Source organism: Cariama cristata, unplaced genomic scaffold, assembly GCF_000690535.1.
Source record: "Cariama cristata isolate BGI_N322 unplaced genomic scaffold, ASM69053v1 scaffold4902, whole genome shotgun sequence".
Taxonomy (NCBI): domain Eukaryota; kingdom Metazoa; phylum Chordata; class Aves; order Cariamiformes; family Cariamidae; genus Cariama; species Cariama cristata.
The window spans coordinates 38,355-52,747 of record NW_009605401.1 but is presented as its reverse complement, the minus strand read 5'-3'; the positions used below and the strand labels follow the sequence as shown (position 1 = coordinate 52,747).

The following is a 14,393-nucleotide window of genomic DNA, read 5'->3' as shown; positions in this document are numbered from 1 at the left end:
ATTAGTAACTTTTAAATTCTTTTGTGTAGGATTTATTGTATGTAGAGCATAGGATTTTAACATACCTTTGCAGCATTGTCACTCACCAAAAAATGGGATGTAAGATAGTCAACAGGTGCAAATGCAGCACTCTATAAGTCTTTGCACTATTTACTTCTCAAAGAAGTGCATTTCCTGAAGATGCAGGATGTTCCTTTTCCTTTGAGAAAGGATCCAGTGAAAATGGGGTGTTGACACTGAACAGAAGGAGAACTTTCCTCTTCACTGATGAGATACTCCAAGCTGCAAAGTATGGTGGTGTTTTCTAAATGGGTGTGACTGTGTGGCTCAGGGCATCTTCCAGAGGGTCTGTCTCTTAGTCGCTGTCGTATGTCCGCTCACTGACTGTTGTGAAAGGGGAAACCAATGTTATTTCATTACAAACTCATAAGGCACCCAGTCCCCTTTGTGTTGAGTAGCTAAGGGGTGGATGTGATATAGTCTGACCTTCTAGGAGTCTGCGTCCCCTGTATTTCTTGGCATAGGTGCAGTACGCCTGCGGAATTGTGGACAGTTGACCTGGAGTTCGAAGGACTTCTTATGCAGCTCACTGCACCTACTTGGCACCCATTGTCTTAATGATCCAGTACGTAGCTATGCTGTAGCTCAGTTTTTTACAATTCCTTCATGATATTTGAGGCTTCTTCCTCTTGAGGTACTACTTGGCTTTTTCATATATACTTCATTGAGAAGACTAGTAAATATAAGACATTTCTTTACAACTTTCAATTTGTTACATTAATGAGGAGAGATTAAAAAGCATCCAGCCACCCAGGGAAAGGAAAAAAGTGATTGTATAAGGTTGAGTTTTGGCAAAGGGGGCTTGAGGACAGCCCTAGTTTTAGAAATGTCACTGAAGGAGTTTATCCTTGAGAAAGCTTTTGACAAGCTGGCAGTGTAGATGGGAAGGAGAAGGTCAGGGATGGCGACAGGGCTGAGTGATCAATTAGAAAAGCAGATGAGACTCTGGGGTGGACAAAAAGGACAACAAGCAATATCTGAGAAGACCTGGGAGCAGTCCTTTAACTAAAGGACCCCCAGAATGAGAGGGCCTAGACAGTGAATGTTTTGCTGCGTTCATAAAAGGGTGGGGATAAAGAAGAGAGAAATGAAGAGGTGGCCATTATATTTAAAAAGCATAACAATTTTTAGAATGTTTTAATTTTTAGGGAAAGCACCTCCCATGCACCGCAAATCCTGACTAATTGTTGTTTAGGCATCACAGAGACAGATGTTATATAAAGTCTTAAATGGACAAACGAATGAAAAAAACAGAAGTATACCTCAGTATATTTGGTCCTTATGACAGCAGATGGGAACTGCTTACAGAAGCCAGTACAACTACTCCAGCCCATTGCAGTACAAAGAGGTCCACAGAAAAAAGTTTCCTCTCAGAGTCCGTGCTAATCAGTTAGGCAAGAGCAGGAGGTGTAATCCAAGGCTAATATGTTACAAGCAAAAGATTCAGTAAACAGCAGCAAGCCTGTGCTGAGGAGCCCAAGATGAAAACAGAGACATACCTACAATCAGGTACACCAGGGTAGTATTTGCACTTCCTTTTAAACAAGTAAAATTATCCTAGTAAGTTTATTTGGGAGCTATCTTTGCCAAAGTGGAGAATATGATTCAGGAGACTCTTTGTCCTGGCCAGTGTTGCTAGATATAAACTGAGGAAATCGGCTTTCCTTCAGGGCATTTCTGCATGTGGAGATCTTCTCCACCTTTGCTGTTGTGCGTCTTTGGCAGGAGATGGTAACAGGTTCATGAATTAGGAGTCAGTGTAGTAACTGAAACCAGAAAATTATATGTATTTCTTTGTGTATTCAGACTAGACAGGTCAGCATTGTTCCCTGCAAGACAGGAATGCACATTTCGGGAAAACAGGAAGATTACTTTGCAGCAACAGTTCTTGTGAAGGTAAGTGTCTGGCAGCAAGGGGCAGTTCATTGCACCTGACATGTTGCATGTGTATTCAGTACGAGGAGTCTACATTTCTCTGCAAGCAGTGGCAGAGATAGATATGTCCAGAAGTGGTTAATCTTAAACTATTGAATGTATAAGTAAAATCACCATCCAAATGTGCCTGTTTCTACTGACTAGACTAGTACACAGACAGCTCGCATAGACAGGTTGACTGGAGTTAGGCGAGATGAGTTCCCCCTTCTGTCACGGTTATCTGTTGGCACACGGCTTCTGGGTACTCGCAGCCACACTCGGGAGCTGCTGTCGCAGGGCACCTGGCTCCTGGTGCTGCCACGTGTGCTGGCACGTTGGGGAGGGACTCTGCTCTGGTGGACTTGTCCTTTCTTCTGCTGCCTTTTTATTGCCACTTCCCTCCTGCCCAAGTGTTATTGGAGAAGATCAAATGCTGGACGTGCTGCTTTGAAGCATTGAGGTTTTCAGGGACTGAGAGGCTTCTGGCTGCTGCTAGCTGCTTGACGTGCCCAGCATCAAACCAGGGACTCAGGCGTCGATTGCACCAAAGATGGGGCCAAAGACCTAGCCTCAGAGCGCAGGAGAAAATAGAAACAGAAACCACTTTGTTCTGGATACTACTAAAGGGCTGGCATCTGTATACTACTAAAAGGCTGGCATCATGATGACATCCACCGAAAAACCAAGCTTGGACACGTGCCCCTTCCAATTCAACAGCGACTGCCTTTGCTTCATGGTGCCAGCCAGAATCCTGGTGCACAGGATTTCTTCGTTGCAGCCTGTCAGCAGCATGGAAATAACGTCAGCTCCCTAAAACAACACAGCTTCGGTGCAGGGCGTCCTTGCCTCCCAATAGCTTCTTGCAGGTATTGCACAGTGTTTTGATCACCTGGGATCCAGTGTGGGAATGCTGTTGCCCGCAATATCTACCCAGAGTGTTTTGCAGTTGTTTAGGAAAAACAGTGTACAGGGCTGTCTGAAGACTTTTTAATGGAAGAAACTAATCCAGTGTAAAGTGGTGTGTGTGCATTCCTTTGCTATAGTTATACTAACATTATTATAACAGAAAACGTACAACAACAAAACTTTCCCACGTAGATAGGTCTTTGCTCTTTCTCTTTCTGGTATTTAAAATACACGTAGCTTGTTTGTCTCGGAAGTTATTCCTTCTCCTTGGTTTCGAAGTGGGCCCTATCCAGCCCACTTCAGAAAAAGCATCAAATCACACCAGTCCCTGTAGTGGGCAGCACCCTTGGCTGGTACACCATACTCCAGTTAAGCCATCGCAAACAAGTGCAGAGCAGAATCCTTCAAGGGCAGAACCAGTGTTTCGCAGTTACATTTTTCCTGAGTGTTTCAGGATTGTCTCCAAGTCTTCTTTAAGATCTTCATTTGAAAAAACAAAATATGTCTTAATAAAAAACCCTGTTCATTCGGTGGTGTTCCTTCCACACCACAAAGTGCAAGCTCTGAACGACGAGCAGTGTACAAGGTGAAAGTCCCCATGTGTTAGAGAAGTTTGCTAACCTGTGCAAAGACAGTGTTAGCGCAGGGCGTTACCTTCTTGTTTCTCACTTGTTACATGAAAACTTGGGACCGATCATTTGCATGTGTTGTTGAGTTGGTATTTAAGTCTCTGCTTAGGTTTCTCTATCCTTGTTTAAACATGTATTTGTTTCAGACTAAACAGTTCTTTCCACTGTTGTTATTGATGTTACGTTCTTATGTTTCATCCCTGATGCAGTAAGAAATGCATTGCTATTGTATAGTTGTGTGCTGGGAAGCTGCTTTACATAATGAAACTCAAATGAAGTCAGTGGTCACCAAGTCTCTGGAAAATCCTTTTGACCTCACAGTACGGAGGTGGACCCACAATATAGCTGACTGGAGATGTTCAGCCACAGGGCTTGCTGTCAGCCCTGCTCAGCGATGCAGAGGCAGCGATATGCCTCTCCTGTTATTCAGTGTTATCCCAAGATCTTGCTGTGTCTTACAGATCTGCACGTAATCTCTTGCACTTCACTTTGTGTTCACATACACGTGAGTTGGTAAAGTAATAAAAGGCAGGTAGTTATTCACGTTTCCCCTGTCATCAGTGGCATGGTCTGGAACAGGAGCTGAAAGCCCTGTTCCTCCCTGGCTCGAGCTGGGGCACAGCTGCTGCAGGAGCCTTGCTGTACTACAGGGGCTGGGTCTGGGCATCGGCTGATACTGTCAGAGCCCCTTCCAGTGTGTCCCTGAGATGCCTCTCTACTTCGGAGGGAGTTTTGTCACTATTTCACGCTCCTTGTGGGCTGCTGCTTTGCCTCTGACCCAGCGTGTATAGATTGGAAGTGGTATTTACTGAAAGCGTGGGACATGCATTCTGTAGTCTCTCACAGGATTTAGCTTCCAAAAGCTCATTAAACTGATCTGGTTAAGGGCCATCAACCCTTTTAGATTAGAGCTATAAAGAGCTTCATTGGACTCTGCTCTTCTGGGTACTCTAATGTCTGCGAATGAACTCGGTCATGGACAGGAAGAAACCGCCTGTGTCCTGTCTGTCATCATGCTCCCTGTCATGAATATGCTCACCAGTGTTTTTCTTTTTTATTAGACAATGTCCTCTCTATAAGGCACAGAGAGACTGATTCTTCAACTGAGAGGAGGTAACTCACTTAAGTCAGTAGAGTTATATGCAAATAAAATCAGTAAGGAGTTCATCATTGAGCCTTCAAGTCTCACCTTAGATTCCTCGGTACGATTGGCATCCCGCTGCATGGAGCAAACTGGTGCTCTCTCTGCTGTGAATTTCTCATGTGCATCAGTTGGTTATGAGGAGGAACCTTGGTGCTACATTATCTGTTCAAGCACATGAGGGCCCTGGTGCTCACACCTTTCCTTCAAGCTCCAACACATAGTGTATAACAATATATTTGCACCAAATCTGATGCCCGCTGGCCATTTTCAAGCTGTGTGTGTTTATACAGGGAAGCGCACACCACTATCTGTTGTTCTTATCCACCATCTAGGCCGGGGGATGCAGACCAGCATCCTACCAGCTCTTCACCTGGACCTGTGTAGTTTGCAAATGGGAATTTAGCTTGGAAATTGTTTTGTACTAGTTTCTTAGCTCAGTATTTGAGAGAGGAAGCATGAAATAAGCTACATTTGGCCCATTAGATACCTTTTGTATTTCAGAGGAAGGGATCCTATTTGAACAGTGGCTCTTGGTTCTGAGACTCATTTATTCTGTGTACAAGGGTAGTCCATGTTGGTAAGAGCACTAAAATTGGAGACTTCTGTTGCTTCAGAATGGCAATGCTATCATTCCTGTATCCAACATACCTGGGTAAGCATATGAAACAGCAGATACAAATTACTGTTTAGAGACTGTTGGGCTGGTTTTAATCGGGATTCAGGTATTCACACTGAACCTGATGTTTGCATTTGAATCCAGAGCAGACATGCAAGGCAGGTTTTGCATTGTGTCTCTTCTGGAAATGCCTTTGAGGTTTCACAGATATCAATACTTTCAAAGCTAGGGTTCTGAGTGGAACATTGTTGGCATAAAAATGCAGATAAATTCTTAGTTTAGCTTGCCAAACAATTATTTTCATTTTTTTTCCTTGATGAAGAAAAGTGCTTTCATTCTTCCTGTAACGTTGAAAACACTTCAGCCTGTAAAATGATTCCTCAAGTTTTGATACAACTTCAATGCTCTAAGGAATAAATATTACCATTTTAACAAAAGCCATTCTAGGAGGTTTTTTCCACTCTTTGTCATTACTTATTCAGAGAGTTTTGCATAACATTCTTCTTTACAGAGAGTCTAAGAAGCATCAGAAGGTTTATTTCCTTCTCCTGGAAAGTTACTCCATTTGCCTCCTTTTTCTGTGGTCAGGTGTGCCAGAGTGCCTCCATAAGAGCCTTTGCATGTGTTGCTACTGAGAAACCTGAAAAACAGTGGAGGAGGATGGACTGAACTTGGTAGATTGTCTGGGCTCTTGGGTAATCCTGTCAAACTGCAGGAAATAGACTTTAGTTCTTGGGTACAGTAGGTGTATATACATAGCCAAAATGCTGCATTTTTCAAAAACCTGAAGTCATGTGTTTTAATAATTGGAGTTGTGTTTGTTTTTTTAAATTCAACTGCAAAGCTTCCTATCCCTTGCATTTGCAAGGTGATGGGTAACTGCTCTTACCTACTGAAAAATGAGGCTATTTGATGACAAACATGCATCTCCCAGCCTTTACTCTGTCTCCTGAATGAGATAATCTTTCACTTGTTACATTGCTGTGAGCTCACTTTATCAGGCTGTGCCAATGAACATGTTTTACCACAGGTCTGTTTTAACGCAAGGCATGTCTGTAGCTGTGCTCCTCTCCCGTAAGGCTCCATCACCATGAGTAAGCTGATGCTTGTTTGCAAAACCTGCCTTTTTTGGCCTGAGCACCCAAGAGATGAGATGAATCAGAAAAGAGCATCCTGCTTAGTGAGGAAAGTGGTCATAAGATGAAAGACTAGATCTAAAACATAAAGGAGGATCCTGTACACACTGTAGCTTTGTGAAATGTTTGTCTCTGAAGAAGAGTTCAGCCAGGGGAAAAAACTCCCATCAGGTTGGCTTTACTTTGACTTTTGCCTTTATTCCTTCTTTATCTTTTATAATTTCTTTTCAGTCTAAGCTGAATTCATCATGTTCGAAATCCATAATTAACACTCCTAAATTGCATAGAAATAGCAAGTTACTGGGAATTTTTTAAATTTATTTATATTCAATGGTGAGATTTCCTCACTCACTGCCCAAATGCTCCAAAATCACTACTTTATTAGAAATGAAGACTGTAGCTGTGCAGATGTTCCATTTAACATAGATATTCAGTGCACAATTCCTTGTATGTCAAGCCAGGGTAAAGTTAAAATCGTGCCCTCAAAGCTGAGTCTGCTCTGCCCTCTTGTGTCTTTGGAATGTGCTGCCAAATGCTCCCCAAATACAGATGCTTTATCATAAGAACTGGAATTTTCCCCCCATGGACTTAAGAGTAAGATGCAAACACACTGGGTTGATTTCTCAGTGGTGAGTACAGATCAACATAAGTGTGAACTGAATCTGTTCTGCCGGTATTCCTCATGCATACACAGTCTGAGGGGAAGGGGAAACAACTTGGGAATATTTTTAATACAGCTCAGAAGTGCTAAAATAACCTGATTGAACACTGTAAAGTTGTGGGGTTTATGAGTAAAGTTGTGGGATTTGTGAAGCCTCAACTGAAAAATTATGTACTAGAGGAAGGAGTGAGGAAGGGGTTCTTGCAGATGATAAAGACTGGGCTGCTGTGAAGTTGTGGGTTGTCTTAGCTTGGCTGACTCCTTGACATACCAGCTTTTGACCTTAGCAGATGTGACAGTCCAAAGCTGTGGTAAGTTTACAGTTGATTAAAGGGATTCTGAAGGGCAAAAAACCCCAGTCATAGTGATTTAAGTTAAGATACCTTCAAGACAATGTTCAGCTGCATGCTAAAAAAAGAACTTGCCAGCTTCTCTGTGTGGTTGGTTGCTTTTTCTGGTTGAAAATGAACTTAGGAGCAGGGGTGAACTGGAAGTTCAGATTTCCTCCCCTTACTGTATTAGGAGAAGAAGACGTTGCCCTGGCTGTGCATCCTCTCTATCCCCCTGGGAGCAGAGCGCAGCAGTGCAAGCTGGTGGAAGCTACACTGAAGCAGAGTTTACTGAAAATATATTTATTTTTAAAGAGGCTTAAGCATTTTCAAATCAGAGAGACAGCTATTCTATTAAAGAGTGGCTTTTCTCAACAAAAGTAGGAAGTTTGGAGTTTGATACTATCTGCTGTAAGTCTTTTAGATAGCTGAAGACTTAACATTTGCTCCATGAGTGTTGGATGATGACTGACTTGAGCCAGTCCTGATTTTGACATGGATATTTTTCTCCTTATCTTAAGGGTGTTTACAGCACAGACCAGCACTTCTCAGGAGCAGCTTTGTCATTTCTCTGCATAGAGCATTGTGTGATATGGAAGTCATGCACCCTATTTCTTCAGAAATAATCCCGACAGCCTTTCCAGCCACAGAGAGCAACTCAGGCACAAGCTGTGCTCCATTTGTAATTGCTAACCAGAGAAAGGGGATCACACACACATGTGCTTTGAGCCAAGTCTCTTGCACACGCAAGGGACTCCAGGCCTGCTCTTGTGCTGCTTTGACAAACTGCATCCTCCCTCCCCCTGTTTCAGAAATTCACTGTACCAGCTTCCCTTCTCCTCAGCATGCCCCTCATTTGGTGCTCCTGTTACCCTCTGTGTGTAAACAGAGAAGAAGATGCTGCTAACGAGACAGTACTGAGCCTGTTTAAAAGATAGGATATTCATGAGTAAACACCTTTTGGTTTATGTTTTTCTGGTAACACTCTGAGGATTTTGGTTGGAGATGCTCAGACTGAAGCTTCAAACAGGTAGTTTGTGTAGTTGTTGTAATGACCCCAGTAGCATCGAAAAGTCTTTTTCCTGAAACTCCTTAAACCAGCTCCATAAAGCCCCCCCTCACCAAGGGGAGGTGAACCCTTCTCCCAGCTTTGCAAATGGGAACTCAGAGATAGGATGTGTTTGGTGGTTGGGTCGTGGTCTCGTGGCGGGAGGTTGGTGGTGCTGGGAATAAATACCCGTTCTTCAGCCTGTCTGCTCTGCTTCCTAATCCCTAGATTAGGTATTGAAGGATGGTGAGTTATAACATAGGGAGACATGTTGAGACTGTAAATCTGAAGTTTAATAGGCAGTGGCATCCTCCTGTTGTTTTTTTTTTTCCTAGCCGGAGGTTTTCAGCGATCCTCACAGATGACCATGAGCTCTCTTTTTAAACTCCTTTTCTGAAAACAAGGAAATGCTGTTTGTTGACCAATGAATGCAAAGCATTGGATCTGCAATTTATTAATTTTTGTCTTATCCCTCTCCAAACTCATAAGGACCAAAGAAATCTGAATAGGAAACTAGTTTATGGTTCTTCTGTTCTTGTGGTTTATTTTTTCCCCACAGTGATCCATAGGTATCCCCTGTGTCAGTACTTCTCAGCCTTTTATAGTGCAAGGCCCATCCACCCTCATGGAAAACCATGCAGCGACTGTCTTGTACAGCCCTGTCACAGTGGTTTCCATTTACTGTCACGTAAGATTTGGTTCAACTGGGAACAGGCATGTATTACTCTTATTTTTCCTCTATCTATTTTACCTACCTGCTGAATGGGAGTGCGTGTTCAATGTTGGGTTTCTTGTACCTTCTTCCTTTTGGGGATTTTGGCAGCCTGACTGCAAGCCACCAGCGGTGCATGGGCCCTGGGTGGAGGAGCACTGCTCAACATCTCTTACTAAAGCAAGTCTGAAGCACAAAGATTTCCACCAATTCTCACTGCCAAAAAATTTTTTGCCCAGCCAGTATTTAGTCTGCATGTTCCCCATCTTCACATCCCATTGCTCCTGTCGCTGTTGTTGAACTTGATCCGGAATAATCCCCTCTTTGGCACCAACACCCTGGTTTGAGTACTCTTTCACCTCTATCTTGTTGGTTAGCTGTGTTACTCATCCTATAAACTGACCTTCATCAGTCATGTCTTCTGCCTTCATGGTAATATTGTTGCTCCATGGGAACGGAGCAGTGCTCTGACAGAGCTCACCCCAGAGCAGGACATGCCAGAGCTGAGTGCCCCAACACTGTGCGGAGGGAGGTGATGGCTGCCTGTCACCCGCGACCTGTTACTGCCAGCTTCCCTGCTCTCTTCAGAGGTCCCACTGCAAACACTTGCTCTGTGTTTGCAATGAACGTGATCCCAGCTGTGATCTCCATTCAAAGGTGATGGAAGGATAAAATGTAGGTAGCAGTGGAAGAACAGAAATGACAGTAGACAAAAAGACTGGCATAGAGAAGAAGTGGGGATGGGGATGAGAAAACACGCAGAAAGTAAAAAAAGAGGAGAGAGGGAGCTCCCTATGAGATCCGATAATCTTGAAGAAAAGGGAGAATAATTTAAGGAAAATATAGAAAGCAGACACCACAAAGTTTGTGCCAAGGCATACAATAAAAATGAGGACAAAGACGGGGGAGGAACACAGTGACAGCATTTTGACTTTTAAGTTTAATTATGATGTGTTGTTTCTAACAACAAAAATGCTACAGATACTTTTGGTACTTGTCTGAAGTGAGAGCTGAACCCTCTCCTGATCTGAAGAGTCTTTCCTTCTGCTGTTAAGTTGGCAGTTCTGGACATGGTCCACCTGGACTCCTGGCCATATTTCAAAGGCAAGTCTCTGAGAGACTACCAGCCACTTAGAAAAAGAAAGAAATACCACTCTCTTAAGCATGTCGTATAAAAACATACAGCTTTTTATATTACAGCCGTCCTTTAACTTATGGAGAGATTCTTCCTGCTAATGTCTTTGGTTCAGTAAAGGTTGCAAGAAGATAGGGTTAATAATTATGGTTATCCGTGTATCGTGTGATTCAATGCATGTATCCAAAGGGAGGGAGGAAATTCCTGAGTTTTAATTTTAGATCCAAAGTGGAAAGCATAGAAATTGCATTTGTAATAATCTCTTGGGAACTGAGGGCACTTGGACATAGCCAAGGAGGGAAGATGAGGCAGAGTCTTTTCCAAACTTGCTGTTTTAGAAGAAGTCTCTTCCAGTCAGTGGCATCCCAATGCACAGCTCAGAGCTGAGCACTGATGGTGGAAGAGCAACAGCATTGGGTCCTCGCATGAGTTGTGGGTTGTATCAGCTCTATGTCCTGACACACATACAGAGTCACTTCTGTTAGCAGTGCACGACTAATACAGCCCCACGGGAGGCGTGCCATGGCTGTGGCCTCATACTTTAATAGCTCTCAGACTACTTTTATAGAAGTGCTTCACCCACACTAGGGCTCTCTGATGCAAATGAGAATATTGCTTGGTTTTAGACTGTAGTGTCAATAAGAAGGGTCAGCGGTGGGGCTGGACTCATGTCACCCATCCTCACCTCTAGACCATTATGTTTATTTGTTGTCCATTTTGGCAATGGTTTTGCATGGTGACTGGTCACTACTGGTTTGTGAAGAAGCAGTGACAGTGGCAAAGGGTCCAGCACCTGACTGCAGCTCAGTAAGACCCTGCTAAAGCAGCTTGCCGTGGCAGGAGGAGAGAGGAGGGTTCAGTGTACCACTGGGCAGTCGTTAGCCCTTCATGAATTGTATGGTGTAGTTCCATGCTGATGTAACACAGTATTGAGATTGACCCTCAACCAGTGAATTAGCTCTGTCCTGGACCTCAGTGCAGAGGAGGTGTGCTGCCACTGCTGTCACTCATAGCAGGAGCTTGGTGATGAGAGCGAGCTTCAGCATGTGTTTGCCACCCTGGGAAGGAGGGGAGGATCATCACTGGCAGCTGGAAGACATCTTATTAAACCTACAGCTACCTTCAGAATTGCAGTGTGTGCAATTAAACTCAGAGCAGCAGCTTTCTAGCTGTAGACCATACTGCAGTGTTGTGTTGAGTGAGGGTTTGTTTGTCCTCAGGTCTGGCTGTGAATTAACGGTCTGGTGTAGAGGCTTCAGGGGGCTAGAATTGCCTTCTTGGTGGAGAAAATGCCAGTGCTCTGCAAAGTCAGCAGGAGCACTTTGAGGTGCTAAGAGTCTTCTCTAGTACTTTTTGTTGATCCAGGTGGTCTTTTCTAAGTACAAAGTCAAAGAAATTACTGTTTGCCCCTTCTTTCATCTCCCCGTGCAAGTGTCATGTAATCGGCAGGGCTGCCGAATCCTCCCTGTCTCCCATTCCTGTTTGCATGGGAGAGAAACGGAGGGAAGTGAGATGGAACCATACATCCCTCTGCATATGCACTCTGAAGGCAAAGTTATTTGTGAGCCTTAAGCATATGGGTGGGAGAGCTGCCAAGCCAAAGTTGTTCCCAAGTATCTGTAAACTAAATCTGATTCCTTAAATTCATCCAACTAAGGAACTTTTGCTCTGGCAAAGGCTTGTAAATATTACAGTACCTGTCACTTTTGGATACTGCTTTCTGTTTTCATAGCAGTGAACTGAAAGCTTTGAAGTCTGGGATGTTTTGTTTAGCTTTGTAAAGGTTGACCTCAAAGCATCAATCTTTCTGCTCCTTTTAGGATGTATGAAAATAGTCTTTTCTTTTCACAGAAAACTTTTTGTAGCAACAGTATTGCTAATGGCCAGAGTTCTCAGATATTCTCAGAGCGTGGAAGCATGTATGGAGATACGTGTACCAAAATATAGAGAGTTTTGCCACTCTTTTCAGTGATTCAATTTTCTCTTCTGTGTGAGGGAACATACATAAACATATAATGAAGTGAAAAGCATTACTCTAAACAACGCTTATAAAGCAGTTTCTGGATGCATGGCGCTTTCAGAGTATATTGTTAGTTTTGCTGGAGTTTTAGTTTATATATACTTTTCAGTTTCTGCACCATCTGCACAGCATAGCCTCCACCTGTTTGGATTCTCTGTGCTTGCTGGGATAGATGTGGATGGTAACAACAGTCACGTTTTGCTTATTTTCAAGACAAGTTGCTGGCTGATATAAACCTGTGACTTCAGTTTGCCAAATACAGTTGCTCCCATCATTTGTGCTGGTCTCCAGTTGCTTCTTGGAGGAAGGTGTCATGCTGTTTCACTTGAAATAAGTGTTATAAGTGAGTTTTGGCAGACCCGTTCTGAATTGCAGTTCAGTACTGTGCAGTTAACTTGAGCTATAACTCATTTGTGACTCCAAAGTTAATCTGGCCTCTGCTAAAGCTTTGTGGAGGCAGTACTTTTAAGACTGTGCTCGCTGAGGAATTAAATTTGATATTTGCTCACTTGGGTGATGTTCTTGCTTTGACTTTGTCAACAAGCACACAGCTTTTGTCTGAAAGTCTTTGGGCCTCCTGACCTGTCCCAGTGCTGTGGCTGAAGCCAAGGTTCTCTTTGCACTTGAAATTGCAACCCAGCCCTCTTGAGCAGTGGAGATTTATGCTCAAGTACTTTTGAGTCCTACAGTGCTTTCCCCCTTTCCTGCAAATTCCCCTTTTCCAGGGAAATCAAAGTTCTCCTACAGTGAACAGGACATGAATCCTAGAGCAATTTGACCTACTGAGTCTCTAAGAGGGCTGGGTTTTGACTCCAGCCTTCCTGCAACCCCATGTGAACAAGCATAACGTCAACAGAAGCACCCTGGAGCAGACGTGCTGTGTTAAATTTTACCATTGTTCCCGTGTTTTTTCACTTCAACCAAAGTCCACTGAGCAGTCTTGCCAAGGTGTCTCAGTGCCTCAACGGTGCTCTGACTGGCTTTGCCAGACCAAATGAGCACTACTTTCATGGCAGAGAGGTCCCAATGGACAGTGGGATGTATTACATGGCTGGCACCTTGGCTGAAGTAAATCTGCACTGGAATCTGCCATCTGAGGGGCCCTACAGTAATGATGGCTTTGTGAGACTGCCTACTCCAGCCACACTTGCTGACCATTCAGGTTTTCATAAACTGCTGTAGAAAATTGTACTTGAAGGCATAGTGTTAAGAACTAAGATCCTAATTGCTTTTCTACCTCACTGGCTAAATCTTGTACAACTGCATATTTCTAAGTGGGTGATCATTTTTGCTGCCTAACTGTGAAAATACAGGCTTTGTATTTCCATTTAGATTATTTGAAAATGGGGCCTTTCGTCTTCTGAAATGTTTTCAGAAACCCAAATTCAGACCTGCCTGATAATCTTTCCAGTGCTTTAATATCAACTGTTAAAGTAAAGCTGACTGTCAAGAAGCAGTTAGTATGGAGAGAGCTGGTAATGATGCAGCTGAGAAGCTAAACCCCTCATCTCCATTTGAGTCTTTTTTTTTGTCTTGCAGATGAGAGGATCTGTTCACCACCCTTTATGGAGCTGACAAGTGCCTGTGGAGAAGATACCTTGCAACTTATAGAGAAGAATGGACTGGCATTCCCATTCAGTATGTGCATGGGCTTTTCCTTGGTGCTTCTAGTAGATTCTGAATATCACGCATGCACCCCCAAAGATGTGGCCAACATTGTAGTAGTGTGGTTTCATTGCCAGTGTCAGGGATGTTAAAACCTTCCTGAAACAAATCCCCTGAAGCAGTCTGCTTGGAATATGGAACAAAACCCCTCACTATCAGCTTTTACTTTGCCTTTTATTGATGTTCTTTACTTTAAACACCTCACTACAGTAAACATGCATTCCTGGGAAATGCTAATAGTTCTGATAAAGTTAGCCTGTTGCCCTGAACTTGTGCAAGAATTTTCTCCTGCCAGCTGCATTCATTATTTTTCTTGAGAAAATCACTGCCTTGCTGACTGCCCCCTTTTTTTACCTACCCCGCCTTTCCCTGGTTCAGGCTACAAATATAAACTTAGAGGGTAGAAGAAAGAAGAAAG

At 43.4% G+C, this 14,393-nt stretch overlaps 1 protein-coding gene across 1 annotated transcript in view; it reads left to right on the top strand.

The window, feature by feature from the left end:
• The window catches only part of ITPK1 (inositol-tetrakisphosphate 1-kinase), a gene marked incomplete at its 5' end in the record, with an annotated part of 72,278 nt that overhangs the window by 41,213 nt on the left and 16,672 nt on the right, over positions 1–14,393 (top strand). Inside the window, one exon of the mRNA XM_009695928.1 lies at positions 13,850–13,948. Within this exon, the coding sequence (XP_009694230.1) occupies positions 13,850–13,948 (99 nt within the window). The remainder of the gene's footprint in view (positions 1–13,849; positions 13,949–14,393) is intronic.